This window comes from Lissotriton vulgaris, chromosome 2_1 (genome assembly GCF_964263255.1).
Source record: "Lissotriton vulgaris chromosome 2_1, aLisVul1.2, whole genome shotgun sequence".
In the NCBI taxonomy this organism is placed as follows: domain Eukaryota; kingdom Metazoa; phylum Chordata; class Amphibia; order Caudata; family Salamandridae; genus Lissotriton; species Lissotriton vulgaris.
Window position 1 is genome coordinate 716,491,904 of NC_141687.1, and position 19,894 is coordinate 716,511,797.

The 19,894-nt window shown below is 44.4% G+C and overlaps 1 protein-coding gene across 2 annotated transcripts in view; it reads left to right on the plus strand.

The window, feature by feature from the left end:
* SINHCAF (SIN3-HDAC complex associated factor) overlaps nt 1-19,894 on the plus strand; it is a 78,073-nt gene that overhangs the window by 18,791 nt on the left and 39,388 nt on the right. For both annotated transcript variants that reach the window (XM_086955978.1, XM_086955979.1), the window contains exons 3-4: nt 12,148-12,247; nt 13,649-13,766. In XM_086955978.1, the coding sequence (XP_086812104.1) occupies nt 12,148-12,247; nt 13,649-13,766 (218 nt within the window). The remainder of the gene's footprint in view (nt 1-12,147; nt 12,248-13,648; nt 13,767-19,894) is intronic.

The window sequence follows — 19,894 nt, forward strand, 5'->3', positions numbered from 1 at the left end:
CGGTGAGAATGGTGTGTAGTGAATGTTCTGGGTCTTTCATCTGTTAACTAAAAAACTTTCTTTCTGGCTCTAAATCTATAGGCGAAAAAATCAGTATTACAGGCAATTGTGGAAAATTGCAAGGTCACCAGTTTCACAGCAGAGAAATCGCATATTTTGTCAGTTTACTCAAATAAACAGTAGCCTCGTCTGTGTGGTACAGGTGTGCAAAGGATATAATGAGTAAATGAAGCAGAGTTCAACATAGTTCTTAAGCTGTATGTAATTAATCAAGGATTTTTGAGTATTAGATAGAACTATTTTACCCCATTGGCGTTCCGAGAACAGTGGGTAGGACTCTCAATGGTGCTTTAAATTGTTAATGTAGTTCTACTGTGGTCAGACCTTTCCTCTGACGCACTGCTGCATTTCATGCTGTGAAATGGGTAATTCGTAGCATGGCAGTTTCCCATCAAGGATATATATCTAAATCTAATGCCTTGGATGTGTTGGGAGTTGTGCTTTCCCCTTGACACTGGATGGGCGCTAGATCGTACACAAAGCATCCAGGGCCTACTAGACATTGGTCTGCTTGTGGGCAAACCGCTCCCTTTTAAAAAAAATTTTTTTTGAAAACCTTTATTTGTGTAGATGGTGGCATACAAATACGGGCCTACAACCCAGAGGCCGGCCACGGAACAAACTGGAAAGCACCAATATCAATAAAAAGTACGGAGTGGTTACGCAATACTACACAATGCTGCGAGTCCATAATGCTAACTGAGTGTAACCCCCCCCGGTAAAGGATCACAGAAGGTTAATTTTATATTAAAGAATAAAGGATCGGTTGTATAATAAGCGTCCTGGTGCACATGACGGGGACAGAACCAACAACATTATAATAGGGAATCCATAGATCAGTCATCAGAATAGTCCAAAGCGTTCAAGCCATAGATGCCCTTGCAATTCTTCTTCAGTCAGTGTCCACCCGCAACGTCATGTGCCCAAAGACAAGCAAATCATCACTCTCATGATAATCAAATCATCAATGAGACGGAGAAAGTTGCAATCACTATACAGCCCGACCCGGAGAGTAAAAGAAAGCGAAAATATTAGAAAAGAAGAAAAGGGGACTCCACGTTACTGTACCCACCCCACGGCGATAATGGCGATCAACAAACCAGACAGAAAACATTCTTAGGGGCGGGGCGGCTAAGTCAGGATAAGCAAAACCTGAAAGTACCATATCGTATAGGAATACCCAAACCTCTCCCCCCCCTCCCCCCCCCCCCCCCCTCATCCCGCGGGAATCACGCACAGTCATGGAGACCCAAGAAAAGGACACCAAAGAGCCATAGAAACCAGTAACTATCTAATGGACTCCCATCCACCCGCCCCACCCTGCACCCCTGCAGAAGGCTATGGCCTACCCCTCCCAGCAGCGTGTCTGTCGCCCTAAACATGAACCCGAAATATAGAATAAGATAATGTAGAGAAAGAAAACAGGAAAAAAGGAAAGCCAGGGGGGAGGATACCATGTAACAAGGCGCACGGCCCCCAACCCCCGCCCATACAAACAATTTAGTGCAGCCCAAAACGAAGCTGGCATGTTTTCAGGTAGCCATACATATTAAGGATTCGACAAATTATCTCAATTTGGGGCAGTCCATAACTCCGTGCATCGAACAGCAGTCCTCCTGATGAAAACACCGGGCTCACCCCAGTCCTTTCTTAGCTATCGCCTCGATGTATGGAAAGGTGGCGGGCATAAAACAAAGCGGAGAGGAAAGGCCATGGAGCAACTGCTGAACGGCCAATGGAAGCAACCCACGGGATCTCCTCCGCCGAAGGCAATGCAAAAGCTGTTTACGGCAGTCATGTACATCAGTGTCAATGATCGCCAGCAAATCTTCCCGCATGCGAACCAAGACATCGCTACCCCCGCCAAAGTGCGGGAAACAAACAGTATCCACCTCGGGCCCATCCGCATCTCTGCGGGACGGCCCGGGAGCAATGGCGGTCACCACATTATCTCGCACACAAGAATCCCGGGCCAAGGTCACTTGCCAAATCTTCAGCGCTCGTAGGATGTCGCCAATCGTGGGTTCACACTCCCCAGTGCAGGCCCCATCACAGCACAGAGGTGCAGCATCGACATCTCGGGGCGTTCCACAGCATACGGCATCAGCCGCCATTTTGCTCAAGCATCCAAACAGCAACCTCGGTGCAGAGATGAGGGCCACCAAAAGAGGGGGACCCGCCGGCGTCAACGCTCCGCTGGAGCCACTCTCCACCTCCGAGCGATGGAAGTCGGAATGGCCGGGCAAGGCAACAAGGGGGGAGCCACCAACACGGCATCCCCCACACACAACTTGCCGCACCTCACCTCTGGACCACCGGACGGTAGTCCCAGGCGCGTTCAGTTGCCTCCGGCTTTTTCGCACAACAGCCTCCTCCGGCCAGCCTCCATCCTCCACCCGAGGCCGCCACCGACACCGTCTCGCCGGCTACTCGCTGAAGGCAAGGCCCCGGTCTACACTCCACAGAGGCTGCACTTCCTGGGAGGACGCCGCTGCGGACCCACTGAGCGCCGGAGCCACCAGGACGGGTGGTAAGTATCAGCAGACCTTCATCTACAAAATGTGATCATTTTTGGGCAGGATGGGCGGCAGGACAGATGAGTTTGGGCAGGGAGGCCGGCGGAGCCGAGTTACCGTGCGGCCATCACGATGTCGAGCTTGGCTACTTCTCCCCCCCCCCCCCCCCCCCCCCCCCCCCAAACCGCTCCTTTTTAATTCATCAAATGATTGTCCTATATTCATAGCATTATTCCCAACACTCAGGATTTTCTCACTGTAAACAAGAATCGGACGACATAGTTAATACAATCAAATACCTTTTAAAATAAACCTGAACTGTGGTCTGCTTAGCTTGAGTGCAAATGTGTCTTGCTTCACCTTACTTAATAACTGGACTTACAACATGACTCCAGTATGCAAGTAACCTATTATTGAAATATACAACTTATGTCCATTATGCACAGAGCAAAATGATTTCTCAGGTTGTTGCCTCCTGTCTTGATCAATTAATTTTTATTGCAGCATAAGGATTCATTGATTATTGGTGTTTTTTTGAGACTGGGCATGACGTGTTAGTAACGTGAATAGCATCAGTTGTAGCGATACTCGTGAGGATAAATATTTAAATGTCCCTAGTATTTAATCACTGTTAATTTTAGCATATTCCCTAGCGGTTTCTGATCTTGATGGGCTAAGTGTGTATTTCCACTGTCCTACATTATTTTTAAGTGGTTGGAGGTCTGCATTCATTTTTTTACCAATTTGCATGTCCAGAGTACAAGTGCATTTATTTTGGGGGAATCCAGTGCAGGGTAGTTTCCAGGTATGACCTTGAGATTGCTTTCACCTAATTAAAAACTTATAATAATAAAAACAACCCAGAGCGGGGCTTGCGTCATCCTTCACCTTTCATCATTTTCACAGGCCATTCACATTTTGCTATTGTCCATTACAGCATAGGGCAATGAGTCAGGCCTTTTTGTCTGATTGCATGTGCCCGCCACGTGATTGGAACGCTCTTCAGTGCCATAGCTGGTGGGCCAGAACTTTAATTTGCCAGTACTTTTTTCCTCCATTCTTTATCCTGTTAGGTCTCTTTTAAAGTCTGCTTTAGCTGTCTGTTAGTGAAGACTTATTGTGAACAATTCGCTACATATAATATGCTGCGGATTATCCCATCTAATGGGATTGCTATATTTTCTATCTCACTTCCCTTGCACCTGAAATAGATAGCCCCCCCCCCCACATTTCTTGTATTTGTCCTGCCCACAGCGCAGAGTTAGCCCAAGGGCATCAAGGCGCTACAGAGGACTAGTGCACAGGCAAATAAAGATGATCATATCACAGATTGTGTAAACAGCCAAGTTTTCAAGGCATTGGAAAAGAGAATGAGAGACAAGGCCCGATAACCCATCAGGAAGAGAGTCCCATAGCCTGGCAGCAGCGGTGGAAAAGGCCCTACCTCCCCATCTAACCTTTTTGTACCTAGGGACTACCAGCAAACTTTTGCTGGCAGACCTAAGCTGCTTGTTAGGGACAAAGCGGCTAAACATTGCTTTATTAGCATCCGGACCTTGACCATCATGGGCGTTATGAGTTAAACAGAGTCTTAAATAGAATTCTGCGATCCAGTGCAGTGAAAAGAGGGAGGCCGAGACTGGTTGGTAGTTGGTTAAGTCCATCCCCAGCCTTGCTGCTGCATTCTGCGCTAACTGAAGGCGACGCTCCAGACCCTTATTCATGCCCAGATAAAGGGCATTACAATAAAAGTCTGGAGATTACCAGGGCAATAACTGCCTGTTTTCGAGATGCGAAGGGGAGAAACTGGGAGATTTTTCTAAGCAGCCTGATTATTCCAAAACAGATGATACAGGTCTACTAATTTTGTAAGTTCATAGACAAGATGTATCCACGATAACACCCAGGTTTTTCCCATGAGATACAGGGGAAGGGCAACTGCTCATCAGCCCACCATCCATTAGACCAGGTATCTTGTTGGTTGCCAAAGATCAGGATCTCTGTTTTTTCCCCCATTCAATTTAAGATAGTTTTCCACCAACCAAGCAGAGACTGCCTGCATGCAATTTTAAAAATTTGCAGCAGATTCACTAATGCAGTTAGTAATGGACACCATGATTTGAGTATCGTCAACATAGGACAATACCTCAAATCCAAAGGATCTCACGATTCCAGCCAGCGGGGCAACATAGATATTAAAGAGTGTAGTGCTCAAGGGGGAGCCCTGCGGCACTCCACATATCAACGAGTTGGAAGATAAATAAAAAAATAATTTTATATATATCTCCCTCACATAAGCTTGTCAAAGCCATACCTATTGGCTTGCCTATGCACGTTTTGCTCCCACCCCCACTATTTCATTTACAGTACTCCTGCTCCCTTCTTACATTAAGTTTGACCAAAGAAAAGCTCCAACTGTGGCATTGTCGTTTTTAATTTGCTGACCTGAGCGTTAGTCAAGAACACAGCAAAAAAAATTGCAAGGCAGTCAACCTCCATGTAAGTCTCTCTTAATAGCTCCAGAAAAGTGTACAGGGTAAACTTTCCTTTGTTCATAATGCTAAAATCTTACAGTATACTCATCTGATCATCTGAGCCTCGCTTTAGGAACTTACTGGTCCATGTGAGTGCCAGAATACTTGGTTACAGTTCATGGAAAGGAAGACTTTTCCAAATCAATTATTCTGGATATCTGGAAAGCCAAACCATTTGGTTTGTGTTAATAGCAAATGTGTATGGTATCGATGTGGGTTGGTTTAATTGGGGGGAGGGAGGTTGCTGAATGTTTTACTGAGCAGCTACTGAATCAAAGCAATGGTTACAACACCAATCGACCTATTTTTTTTTTTCACAACAATGTTTTATTGTCGACAGCCGAATCAGCCCCAGTACTAGTAGTAGTATTGATGTCAACATTTACAGTAGCAAAATGAAACCATTAGAAGTAAAGAATATCTGAGCGAAAGCCCAAACAATAAACAGCAGTGCCTTATCTCCAACATGTAGTTAAAAGCATGTAGTTCCCAACCACCCAAATCAAATAATTGCGTCGTTCTAATGCAATCTGTCTCTCATCAACCTGTCATCCCACCAATCCCTCAATAGTTATTGCAGGGGGGTACAGGCTCCAAATACAGTCCAGGTAGTCCTCTGACCTCTTCCATACCTTAAGGTGTTTCTGGGGGCACCTCCTCGCCTTGATAACGGGTATCTCCAGTCCCGTAGAGAAACCAAGACCCCTCTTCCCGACCCCAACTGATGGCGGGGAAGCATCCTTCCATGTCCTGGCAATATCCCGCTTCGCCATTGTAAGACTGTGTCGCGACACCCCACTGTGTCGCCTGCAAACGGTGGGTGTGTTCCAGGATGACACCAGCAGTGATCCCTGTAAGATGTGCGCATGCACTGTAACTTCTCCGAAGCGTGCAAACTGAATTGCGAAGCGCGCCCATTTCACAAATCATGCAAGAGACCGTTTCAGCTGCTTTTAATAACGTGAGGCTGCATGAAAAAATGGTTACTTGCATGCTGGAGAAGCGGAGACAATATAGTGTGGAGAAGTTCACTGTGGAAGAGGCAGGGGCGGGGGAGGGGGCCTGCCGAGGGTCACACGCATTGCTGGCCGTAATCGAATGACTGGGACTGCAGAAAGAAACTGATTGTTTTGGGGGCTTGGGTCATTGTGATGTAATTGCAAGAGGTGTGAGGAAGATGGGAGGAGGGCAGGGGGCTGATTGTGTGCTAACAATTACTGAGGTAGGGCTGTCACAAGGTGCACGCAGGCCGCTAGCTTCATAAGTTTTGCTGATGTAGGCGGTGGCTCCAGGGATTTACAGGCAGAAGTGTTGAGTCGACTCTGATTAATGTATTTTTATCTGCCATGCATCAATTGGCATTATTCGAAGGCCTGGTAAAAGTGTTATGTTTAAAGTGATGTGTGCATTCTTCGTGTTTTTGTGTCTTTTGCAGTGGTGTGCAACACATGCTTTTTGACGTTTTACATATTTGTTCTCCTAAAGGTCAAATGTGAAAGTAAATTTTTTCTAAGCAAATATAAACTGTAAAACCCGGGTGCGCTTTTTCATTTATAGTAGGCATAATTTATTACCTATTATGAGCGGAGGCCTTCTTCACCAGTCACTCGCCGGCGCCCCATGGTGAAACGGCCACCTGCCTGGCAGGGCTTGCAGGCTGCCTACCTCCCCTAGCAACTTTAACACAACCTCCGAACATCTTTGGAATAGTTCCTCGGAGCCTGGGCTGGTGCGCAACACCCATATGGTGAGTCTGGGAGCACCCGCTTTCCAATGGACTGCTGTACTCGGGGACTCAACAGTACCCCATCCTTTGTTAAATTGTGGTCATGGACAAAAGCGGCTGGCTATGGTCTGTGCTGACCCCAAATAGCACCTGCTAATCTTTGACAAAACCAGACCTCCATGAGGGGGTGTGGGCTGAGCGACGGTGGAGAGGTGGACCACGCCATGTCGAGTTCGGGAAAAGCAATGCGAGATGCACAGAAACAAAGAGAGCAGCGAAAGCTAAATGTTTTATAGCAAATTTGGTGTCAATGAAAAGTGAGAAAGAAAAATAGACTCTAAGAAATGCAATACAGTAACACAGAAAAGCAGAAAGCGGGTTAGGGTACGAAAGCGGTGGGTTGGGGATCATATGTTGTGGAGTATTGAACAGAGCAGGTATGGTGGGGTTAATCATGGTGCACCCCCTCGCAAGAAGTGGAAAGGAGATAGCAAAAAGGTGGGTGTACATAGCCAAAGTGGAATGGGCAGGAGGGGAAGAGGAGAATGAAAAGGGGGAGCTATAGGGGGTAGGGCCAGTACTGTTTAGTTATGAGAAATTTGAACAGAGAAGATTATTTTTCCATTAGTATTATAGCCATGTGATTCACGTGAGCTTCAATTCAAACTAAGTACTTTAAATAATCACATAACATCCTTTTAAATGAAGCTCACAAAACTGTGGTTTACGCCTTGCGCCTACGCTTGCCTTTTAGACATAGGTTGTGCCTTAGAAGTCGATGTTCATGCTTTCATTTTTTCATATATTTTATTTTTACTTGTGAAGTTTGCCATTGTCGTTATAAAAGGAGGGAGAAGTTGATGCACAATTTGAGTTTCTGATAGATATGTGGTATGTCTCGCTATTTTATTGTTTTGTAATCAATTTCACGGCGAGGCAGGTTGCGTTTTGCCACTTCAATTCTGCATGATGTCTGCTACATCCGCCATCTCTCTTGATCTTAACGTGGAATAAAACCCAATCCAAGATTTGTTATTTTTAAGAGGAGGTCTTTCTTCAAATTCATAGTGGTCTTGCCCCAGCTATAACCCTTCTTCCAATGCAGATATTCAGAAAATGCCACTATTTTAACTAGTTTTCCGTTTCAGACATTTACTGTTAGGATTTGGGAAGTTGATGCACAAACCATTGTGATATTTTTGACCCAGAGTCATCACGTGCTCCGTAGTTATTAGTTGAATAACCGGCCCAAATCCCTCTTAGGAGGTTCGGGCACATTACCGTGTCACAAAATAAATATTGTCTAAAGTGTGTCACCAACATGAAAAGTTTGGAAAGCTGTGGTCTAAGGGGTGGGGGGGGGGGGATGTTTCAATATCAGTGGATGGTGTTTGAAGTAATGGTTGGTAAAATGGCAGGAACCCTGCATTGATCACACACGGTGACATGAGCTCAGTCTGACCCATTAATCTCGAACATGCTGTGTTGCTACCAGGCTGGGGTGTCCACAAGCGCTGTCATGGCACGATCTGCCCTATTTTTCCCCACATATACCACTAGCAGGGGATTGTCTGCATACATCTGAAAATTCCACTTTTATATCCTTAGTAGTCGATGTTGAACAGGAGGTTGCAAATGGGTCTGCCCCAGGTTCACAACTCTTGGGGACAAAAAGTCTGAGCTTGTGCAGGCCCCTTGTGTCTTTGTTCCTGGGTAGAAAAAAGCTCATCCAGGCTTTGGTCATCTCGGCACTTTTATTAGCTCCTGTCAAACATCCGTGCATGAAACCGTAGTAGGCCATGTACATGTGAACTCAGTAAAATAATTAATTTGTTTTGTATTTACAAAGTAGATTTCTTTGTGCTTCAACATTGGATTCCCATATTTATTCTCCACTTCTCTTTGTCCAAAAACCGTGTGGTAATTCTTCTTTATTCACAATTCTGCCCTTTTGTAAACAGCAGGTTACACCACAGCTCAAAATATGGCTGCGGAGCTGGCGAGTACATCTCAGCAGATGTGTTTTTTAATTTTTTAAAAAACTTTTTACAGTAAACTTATTTGAAATCCAAATCCCTCACCGCAACAAGATCGGGCCGTCGTATGCATGCACTTTTGAAATTTATCGAGTTGTCCTTTACAACGTTCTTTCAGTATATGTTGGTTCATGAGAATATCCTTGTTACAAAGCATTGTAGTTGCCATGCATTGGGTTTTAAAATGTTGGCCATCAGAATAACCTGAACCTGCATATGTGTGATGTGGAAAAAGTATTTTTCAATGTGTTTTCCTAGCTGTGCAGTACATTAGCCATATAAAAATAATTTTACAAATGTTCGTAGATAGGAACACTTGCTGAAAAAAATCATTTCAGTACCCTAGGAAAGTCTTCCACAGCTGCATACACAGTACTTCAGATTGTACATCAGACACTGAAAGAATAACCGGCCCAAATCCCTCTTAGGAGGTTCGGGCACATTACCGTGTCACAAAATAAATATTGTCTAAAAAGTGTGTCACCAACATGAAAAGTTTGGAAAGCTGTGGTCTAAGGGGTGGGGGGGGGGGGGGGGGATGTTTCAATATCAGTGGATGGTGTTTGAAGTAATGGTTGGTAAAATGGCAGGAACCCTGCATTGATCACACACGGTGACATGAGCTCAGTCTGACCCATTAATCTCGAACATGCTGTGTTGCTACCAGGCTGGGGTGTCCACAAGCGCTGTCATGGCACGATCTGCCCTATTTTTCCCCACATATACCACTAGCAGGGGATTGTCTGCATACATCTGAAAATTCCACTTTTATATCCTTAGTAGTCGATGTTGAACAGGAGGTTGCAAATGGGTCTGCCCCAGGTTCACAACTCTTGGGGACAAAAAGTCTGAGCTTGTGCAGGCCCCTTGTGTCTTTGTTCCTGGGTAGAAAAAAGCTCATCCAGGCTTTGGTCATCTCGGCACTTTTATTAGCTCCTGTCAAACATCCGTGCATGAAACCGTAGTAGGCCATGTACATGTGAACTCAGTAAAATAATTAATTTGTTTTGTATTTACAAAGTAGATTTCTTTGTGCTTCAACATTGGATTCCCATATTTATTCTCCACTTCTCTTTGTCCAAAAACCGTGTGGTAATTCTTCTTTATTCACAATTCTGCCCTTTTGTAAACAGCAGGTTACACCACAGCTCAAAATATGGCTGCGGAGCTGGCGAGTACATCTCAGCAGATGTGTTTTTTAATTTTTTAAAAAACTTTTTACAGTAAACTTATTTGAAATCCAAATCCCTCACCGCAACAAGATCGGGCCGTCGTATGCATGCACTTTTGAAATTTATCGAGTTGTCCTTTACAACGTTCTTTCAGTATATGTTGGTTCATGAGAATATCCTTGTTACAAAGCATTGTAGTTGCCATGCATTGGGTTTTAAAATGTTGGCCATCAGAATAACCTGAACCTGCATATGTGTGATGTGGAAAAAGTATTTTTCAATGTGTTTTCCTAGCTGTGCAGTACATTAGCCATATAAAAATAATTTTACAAATGTTCGTAGATAGGAACACTTGCTGAAAAAAATCATTTCAGTACCCTAGGAAAGTCTTCCACAGCTGCATACACAGTACTTCAGATTGTACATCAGACACTGAAAGCAGTACTCCCTATCAGCTTTAAGAAATTGAACCAAAAAATCCCAGAGGTAGGCTTTAACCGGACACTTTGCTGGGTGTAGCCTCTAGAGTTTGTATTAGTCCTCCCAGATGAGGCATCCAGAACGTAAACCATATTCTTCACCAAATGTTCAGAAATGGACAGAGTGTTGCTGGTGAGACCTTAGAATCGATGTGCTTCTTGGTGTCTCATCCTTTTCTGAAGGTTATAGTTGTTCCTGTGCACGCCGATGTTCCTTTAGCTCTTGCCAAAGCAGTCTCCTTGTTTACCCACAGTAAAGTCCACTCCACACTGCATGACTGCAGTCTACTCTGCACCACTTCATGCTATGCCACTTCACTAGACCTCTCTCCACTCTACACCACTGCGCTCTACCCCACACTACTCTTCTATGCACCACTGCATTCTTCGCCACCGCACTTTAAAACCAATCCACTGTCACTCTAATCTGCTTTGCGCTAATCTATGCCGCTCTACTCTGACACTAAGCCACTGCACTCCAAATCAATCCACTCTACGTGACTTTACTCTGCACTCTACGCTGTTGCACTCTATGATGCTCTACTATGCAACACTGCACTCTACTCTGCTCCAATCAGCTGTACTCTATACCAGTGCACTCTGCACCTAGACTCTACGCCTCTCTACTCTTCTGTATACCAATGCGCTCTACGTCAATGCACTCGGACGCTCTACAAGACTGCACTCTCTGCCACTAAACTTTATACCACTCCACTCTGCATCACTCCACTGTACACCACTCTAATCTATCAGGCACCACTGCAGTCTACTCTATGCCACTGCTCTCTATGCCACTCACCTCTACACATCTGCTCTCTACCCTGCACCATTGTACTCTACGCCACTTCACTCGACTTTGCGCCACTCGACTCTAAGCCTATCTACTTTATGCCACCGCACTCTACGCCACTCTGACACACTCTGCAACACTCTACTCATGCCCTAGTCCCTGCAACTATCTACTCTGTTCCATGCCACTAGACTCTTCAACAATCTGCTCCGCTCTGTCCCTCTACAATACTCGAAGCAACACCCTCTACGCCACTCTGACACTCCACTTTACAGAACTCTACTCCAGTATGACACTGTATGCCAGTCAACTCTACGCCCTTCCACTCGACACTCTACTCCCCCAACAACACTCTACACAACTTTGCTCTATGCCACTCTACTTCCTCCATGACACTCTACTCTACATCACTCTACGATTCTCTGCACCACTCCATAACACCAGCCACGCTGGTGTACAACATGGCTAAAACCTATTGGCAAAGCCAATTGCTCTTACGTAGGTGAGACCTATTGGCTTTGCCAATGCTTGTTTCACAAGGGGACCATGTGATGCTACTGTTCATGTTCCGCCGTTTTTATATTAAGAGGAAAAACGTGTACTACTGCTGTCAGGATTGTACATATTTATCTGTGGGAGCCCTGTGCTTTTAGTGCATCTTTGTGAAAACCTATATACATACAAAGCTCAAACGGCTTTGTCAATACTTGTTCTTTTAGTTGTGTAACAATTGACGTTGCCTGGTCATGTTAGTGTTTCACTTTGCTGTATAAAACTGGGTTAAATTCTTGTAATTTTTTTCTATGTTATTTGTTAATGTGGCATCTGTTTTAGGTTGCGCGAAGACCGTACTGGAGATATCTGCAATGCTTGTGTATTGCTGGTGAAAAGATGGAAGAAACTTCCTAGTGGTTGTAAGAAGAACTGGAATCATGTAAGTAAAAGCTGTGAGTGGAAGTAGACAGCAAGCTATACGCCTAAGGCTGTTTTTCTTTTCAACTTTTAAAACGATGAGCGCCTTATCAACTTTTTAAACGATTAGCACATTTTCAACTGTTGCAAAGTCGAACCTTTGAAAAAACAACGTCCATACTACAACCAAATATGTGCAGCCTGAATGCGGTTTATCAACCAGTACCCCTCCCTCTAAATATTTTTTTTTTTTAAGCTAGTTGAACTTAGTGGGTAGAGTAATTGTCTTTATATGACCTACTCACAACTCCAAGTGAATGCAAGGGAGCAGATAAGTAAATTATTAGGGGATGAGGAAGTGGCTCTTTGCCTGTCGCTGTCCTTCATCCTTTGACACTATTGTATACCAGAGCTAAAATGTGCAGGGTTTAAGCTAAAACCTACACATCAACTTGGGTTCTTAGTTTAGATGTACCTGAAATTGGATGGTAAGGGTAAAAGCTGCAGTTTTATCGCTGATGAAATGTTAAAGGATGTTTCCATTCTAGGGAGGCTAGAGAGGCCTGGCCGGGATACCTAATGTATGTTGAAAAACACACATTTTCAAAACCGCTTGGAATCTTTGATCATGTTAGATCTCACGTCTGATACTGTATGTTGTAGAGTGCTCTGCCACCATGATCGCAGGATGTGGATAGTAGAGGCAAGCTCTGTAGTGGTTATTGCCATTCTTTCTACAGCTCAGGTAGTTTCTCTGCCCTTTACAAATCTTCATTCCGTCTTTTAGCTTGCTGCGGTCAAAGGACTTGACCTGGAGTACCGCGGTGTAAAAACACATATGAGACCACTCTCACTGTAATTCATTCAGCCGTATACATTTTTACTGGTAGACCAATTGGACACAGAAATTCGTCTGCATGTACATCTGTGATACTGCAGGTAGAGCAGTCGCCTGTTTCCTTTTGACTGTGGCAGAGTGGTCACTTGAAACATTTGTTCAGTCCACAACTCAGTTTTTGTTGTGAGACTTCACCACTTGAGCAAGTAGCCATTTTGGAATGGTTTCTTTTATTTTAAGAAAAGCATTAAACAATGATGGCCGTGCATGCGTTACATTTGTGCTCGTTTTCAATGTAATATTTTTGTAACCCCAAACCTGCACACTCACCTCTTTTTAGCTTAACTTTGCTACACTGGTTAAAACCGCCATCTTCGAACATTGTTAAGTTGCAAATCGCATATTGAGCTCTTTTATGAAATATCTTGTTTGCACATTTTGCCATGGTCGTTTGAATATATGAACGCTTATACCCGAAAATGAAATGTATGTAACTGGCTTTGTTTTTTAAATAAATGTTTTTTGAAGTTTGATGTAGCTCAAGAAATCCTTGATATTAACTGGGTTTTGTTTGCTCTTCTGTAGGTAGTGGATGCACGAGCAGGACCAGGCTTGAAACTGATGAGGCCCAGAAGATTCAACAGCATCCTTAAACACAAGCAGAAAAGGAAGCTGAGGGCTATGCGGAAACTAAAAATGCAAAGTAAATATAACCGCTAATGACCCTTTTCTGTACTTGTGAATTCATTCACTCTGTCGTTCAGAAATGTGGAAATCTCGTGAGGAGTGTTTCGTGGTATTTTAGTGGAAAAGAGATTTTTTTTTCCTGTACAATTGGTGTTGAATATAAATGCTTGTATATTACTGTGGTGAAATATAAAATGAAACGTGGTATATGCCCCCGCATCAGAAGGCCTTTTAAACACAGCACAGGTCTTACTCTCAAGTGTTGCACCAGTACTCCTGCAATGCATCATGGTAGATGTAGTTCATTTTACTCCCTTTTTGCACACATTTAATTCAGTCATAGTGGGATTTGCCTGACGCGTGCTTCAAAGTTTTTAGGTTCGAGTCAGTTGAGTTGAGGAAATACACTAGCTTGACTTTCATAGTGACTACATCTGCCATTACAACTCTTTTGAAAGTATCCGTATAATTAAGCTAACAAATTCTTAAATGCAATTAATAGTCTGTCTCTTCACCTTCCAAGATGTCAACTATCACCACGCCCAAACCCCACTCTTCCCCCTCCTCCACCGCCATCCACCCCCCTCCCCCAACCAATAAAAAAAGTAGGGAGAAAATTTAGGGAGGGGGGTTGCTAATAAGAGCCCTGGATAATATACGCACAACAACTATACATTAGCAATTTGCTTCCCAACATCCTCTAGGTGCTGATCCTGGAACAATTTGAGGTTATTAACATTGAGTCCAGGATTCCTTGAGCGCATCAGCTGGAAACCTGATCCTGCTCCACTACCAGTGGCCTGATCGAAGTTATTATGCATCTCTAAAAGATTCAATTCTGCAGCTTGAACGTGAGAAAAAGATATGAATTTCACTTTTCTAGTGAATACCTAATCTCAGTGGGTACCACAGGGAGGCTTCAACACTTGCTTTTTTTGTGGTACTTTTTATTCATCAAGTTTCATTCATAGATCTTAGTTCACAGAGGCAGCTAGAAGGAATTTGTTAGAGCATACCATATATACAATGACAGTTCTACATGGTCACACATTCATTCATTATACATCCCGCAAATCCCTTCATTTCTTTAAAATAAGTGCAGTATTGCATATATTACAATCAGACTTTAGCCCTTCATATTAGGATAGCAGATAGGCCACGAGCAGACTCCAAATGTCTTTTGGGAGGAATGATAAAGATGAGGATTCCTCAGCGAATAGTTGAAATTGCTCTTTGCAATATCATGTCGTTAATCCAGTGTTTTTAACTTGGGGATACATTTTGGCCCCCAATTCATTGCCCATCCTCTCCTTGCAATCAATAATGCTACTGCTACAAAACGTCAATGAGAGGGTTTGAGCGACTCGATATGAGGTAGAAGGCACAGTTGTGCGTTATGTGGACAACTCCGACATCATAACTGTGAGGACATCAGTTACCTCAGTCCATATGTGGTTAATTTGGGGGCGTGACCAAGCCAGAAGAAGAAAATCGTCTCGCTCTGCTCTGCATCTGGAGCAATTTGCATCAAAATACTTGCAGCCTATATCTGAACGACCTGGCTGTGTGTAGTACATTTGTTGAAAATATTTGAAGTGTATAATGCAGAGATGTTGGGGGTGAGCGTTCAGCAGAAACCCCATTCGTCTACAGTGAGTGGCATATCTAATGCAGCATTCCATCTGTCAAGGCCTTGTTGCATGTCAGTGTGCCTTTCCTTCAGGGATGCATTGTGTAGTATAGTGATGAGATGTTTACACGTTGAGCTGGTAAGCAGGGCATGGAGGGATCCTAGAGTGGTGGGCTCCGAAGGAAAGGACGGATGTAGCTTTTTCATATCGCCCCACCGATGATGTAAAAGTAAGGAGAGGGGTTTGTGGTTGTCCAGAGGAAAACTCTGGGAGTGCTATAAATGACCCACCTGGGAATAAATTCCCTATTGTTTTGAGGCTGGTTTCCTTCAGTAGGGTCAGGGTCTTGGTGACATTCGTGACTGATAAGTCTGGATGGTGCGTGAGGGAAAGAGCCGGTGCATAGAGCGTTGAATTTTGGCCCCTGGTGCCAAGAGTTTACCAAGCCATCGTTGTGCACTTTACAGTGTTGATATGTGAGCAAGGGATACTTGTTCTCTTTTGCGTCAGATTGGCCATAAGTGGAAGGGGGTGGTCGTCATCCGATTCTACTTCTAAGTGTGGTATATATTCATGGGGGTGATACCAATTGTGTGGTTTGGCGCATATGTAATACAGATCGAGATCTGGGGCTTCAAACTCTCGTCCTGCATAAGATAGTGGCCCCCATTTGATTCTAGGTTGTTTGCCTGAGCATGTTAGGGTTATCATTTGAGAATGTATTGTATTAAAAAAATGAAGAAGTAGTGTGATTGTAATATTAATGATCCGGTACAGGAACCGTGGGAGGACTATCATTTGTAGAAGCACAGTTCTGTCTGCCAAAGACAGTGGGAGTCTAATCCATCTGGTTACTTGTTCCACCAGTTGAGAGACCACTCCCCCCCCATTGTTTTCCCAGACAACTAAGTCCAGGTCTCTATTGACCCAAATTCCCAGATACTTAACGGGGTCATCAAACCAATCGAGGGTGTATATATATATATATATATATATGTGTGTGTGTGTGTGTGTGTGTGTGTTTGGATAACTGACTTCGACCAGTTTATACTTAACCCTGCAAAGCATTTGAATCGGATGTATTCTCTGATTAGTGGAGCTAAATGAGTTGCAAGGTTTTGGACATCTAGCACCATATCGTCTGCTTATAGCGATATGCTGATATGCCTCCACTAGAACCACAGCAGTTTGTAAGCATGCCATTGACATATTTTGCGTGTTAATGGCTCGAGGGTCATAATGAATAGTAATGTGGACAACGGGCAGCCTTGTCATGTGCCCCTCCGAATAAGCAGCGGTTTTGCTGTGCTACCGTTTATTCTTATCCTGGTTCTTCATTCGGTGTAGAGCAGTTTTATCTACTTAGCAAAGGTTTAAGGCATACCCATTTGCTGCAGCACAGAGAATAAGAACGGTTATCTATAGACCTTGGATAAGATCTTGGCATTCGTATTTATTAAGTGGCCTATATGAACCGCACTGTTCTGGCAGTTTGTCCACTTTAAGAAGTGTAACAAGCAAGGCTCACCTAGTGATGGGGAAAACAGCCCCTTCATGAATTACTCTTTTTTTTTTTTTTTTTTTTGTGTGTAAATGCAGTGTCTGTAGATCCCTAATGCTTTGTAAAATAACCCCGTTAGGCCATTTAGCCCAGCCGTTTTTCCATTAGGCAATAAACGGATTGCCTCCTTGATCGTTTCCACAGTGATGGGTTGAGACTGGTTGTAATGTTCTAGTCTTTTATGGAATGTTCCTGCAATGTGTTGTGATCTTCTGTTCTAAAAAGAACCTGGTTTTGAATTGTAAGAAGTCAGTTGGCGTGCTGTGACGTTGACTGCTGCGCAGCACCTGTGCCACATTAAACTTCTCCTCTACAACTTATAGCTGTGTTGTGAACTCAATTACTACACAAAACGTGGCGACGAGGGCACAGGTGCACGCAGGACCTACAGAAGTAAAGAAAATATCTGCAGTTACCTGTGTAACGTTGAAGGAAACTTTCAGCGAGCGGTCTGTTTCTTCGTGTTGAGAAGAGATTAGTGCTCGTTGAGGACGCGACGGATTGTATTCTAATTAAGGTACTGTTTTTATCTTTACGTTTTCGGCAGCAGCGTGACGAGAGTGAAGGAAAGCTCAAAGTGATCTTGACGTCACTGCGCTTATCCTTGAAGTTAGCGTACCAGATTTCAAGTGGCGGCAATCTTGGAACTCGGAGCGCAGAAGATTGCGATGCTACGTATGATGCAAGCAACGTAAGAGCCATCTTGGATGTGTTAAGTCAAATAAGGCTTATTTCACTTCTTCACGATTGACGTACGCAACATAAGCGCCATCTTTGGTGTATGCGTTAGATTTAGTTGGAGGCATTCCTTCGCTGCACAACATTACTCTGAGGAGAATATTACTATAGACGTGCGTACACGGTGACACGCACACCAGTTGGTATCTTCGAGGAATTGAGTACGTACACGGTGACACACACACCAGTTGGTATCTTCGAGGAATACAAAATTTTCTAGCTATCGCGACAAGAATTTTAGATTCTATTAAGGACACGTAGGCGAGGATTATGCTTTCTCTATTTCTTTACTGCACAAACAGCAGCCAATGAAATTACAATAACAGTAAAGAAAAAACAACATTTCCCATGAGGCTTTGAACCACGCCTCCAGTAACATTAGCCAATCACAGCAATCATAAGCATATAAGGAATAGAGACACTAATCTGGCCTCCTCTTTCTTTGCGCAAACAGTCTGTATGAAGTGAAACAGTCTTAACTCTCAACGGAGAGAACAGTTCCAAAGGGGATTCTCAACAGAGAAGATCCATAACCACAGGGTATCTTCTTCCAACAGGAAGGCAGGGCAGCACCATCCAAAGAAGGCAATCAACTCTTGCTAGAGTCATTTCCTGAAACAGAAAAAGGAAGTCTGAGAAAAGAAGCTCACCAACTGCATTTCTCACAGGGTGGGTACAAAGTTGTTAAACAACATTATAGCAAAACAACTTTACAGTGATCAAACTGTCCCAACGGGTGGGATAATCCTCGCCTCCGTGTCCTTAATAGAATCTAAAATTCTTGTCGCGATAGCTAGAAAATTTTGTATTCTATGGCAGGACCGGAGGCTTCTGATTATGCTGGTTCAAAGCTCATCAAGTAAGTTCATCAATCACAGCATCAGAAACATGAGGAATAGGTTTATAGTAAAACACTTTAAACATGGAATCCAAAGACCAATCGGCTGCTTTGAGGATATCCTCCAATCGGGAACCCAGTAAATAGGCATGGAAGCCATCGCACCTCTCGCTGAATGAGCCCCATAAGCAGATACATCAATGCCTGCCTCAGACATGATCCAGCGAACCCACCTGGCTAAAGTAGCAGCCGCGACCGGCTTGAAGGGTTTTCGAACACTGATCAACAGTTGACCTAAAGGATCAAGCCTGTGAGCAATAGTACGTTCTTCATAACATTTAAGACATTGTAACACACACAATTTGCGGTTATGCGGAAAAGCAGGATACTCAACTGAACGAGACATGGTCTTAGTCCGTCGTGAGATAACAAATGAAACACCCTGAGGAGAAAACATCCTACCAGCTAGATCCAATGCCCTAACATCTGAAACCCAGCGGCATGAGATGAGGCACAATAGCATAGTGAGCTTGGCAGAGAGCTGCCTCAATGACAAATCACCATTATCGGGCCAGGATTCCAACAAATTAAGCACCTTAGTAACATCCCACATTGTGGAATACCTGGGCCGAGGAGGGTTGGCCACCCGCACACCTTTAAGCAACGTACAAACCAGGGGATGCATCCCCACAGGCTTACCATCTATGTGGTCGTGACCCGCAGAAATTGCAGACCTGAAGTTATTAACCGACCGGTAAGCCAGACCAGCGGTCGCCTGTTGGGATAAAAAATTTAGAACCTCAGTTACATTTGATCCCACGGGATCCACCTGTTTTGAAAGGCACCAACCCACCCACTTCTTCCAAGATGCAGAGTATCGTTTCCGGGTGGAAGGAGCCCACGCCTGCTGCATAAAGCTGGAAGCCTCTCGTGAAAGGCCTGCAAGGCGTTCGTGTCGCCTGAGAGCGTCCACACCATTGAGGTCAACTGGTTCTGCAGGACCAAGGGGTGGCACGCACCCACTGGGTCCTGCAGAAGCGTCAGGAAGACTGGGAGCCGGAAGGGGAGATCCACAGATAACTCCAGCAGTGCGGGAAACCATGACTGAGTTGACCAGAACGGAGTCACCAACACTACCGTCGCCCTCTGCCGGCGCACTAGCGCCGCTACTCTCGGAATCATCGCAAACGGTGGAAACGCATAATTCCTCCGATGCCCCCAATGGTGAAGGAACGCGTCCGTCCCCACCGCCATTGGGTCCGGTCTCCAGCTGTAGAAAAAAGGGAGATGGGAGTTGAGTCGAGAGGCAAAGAGGTCCATCTGACAGGGGCCTCGCATAGTCATGATCTGCGAGAACAGCGATGGGTGGAGTCTCC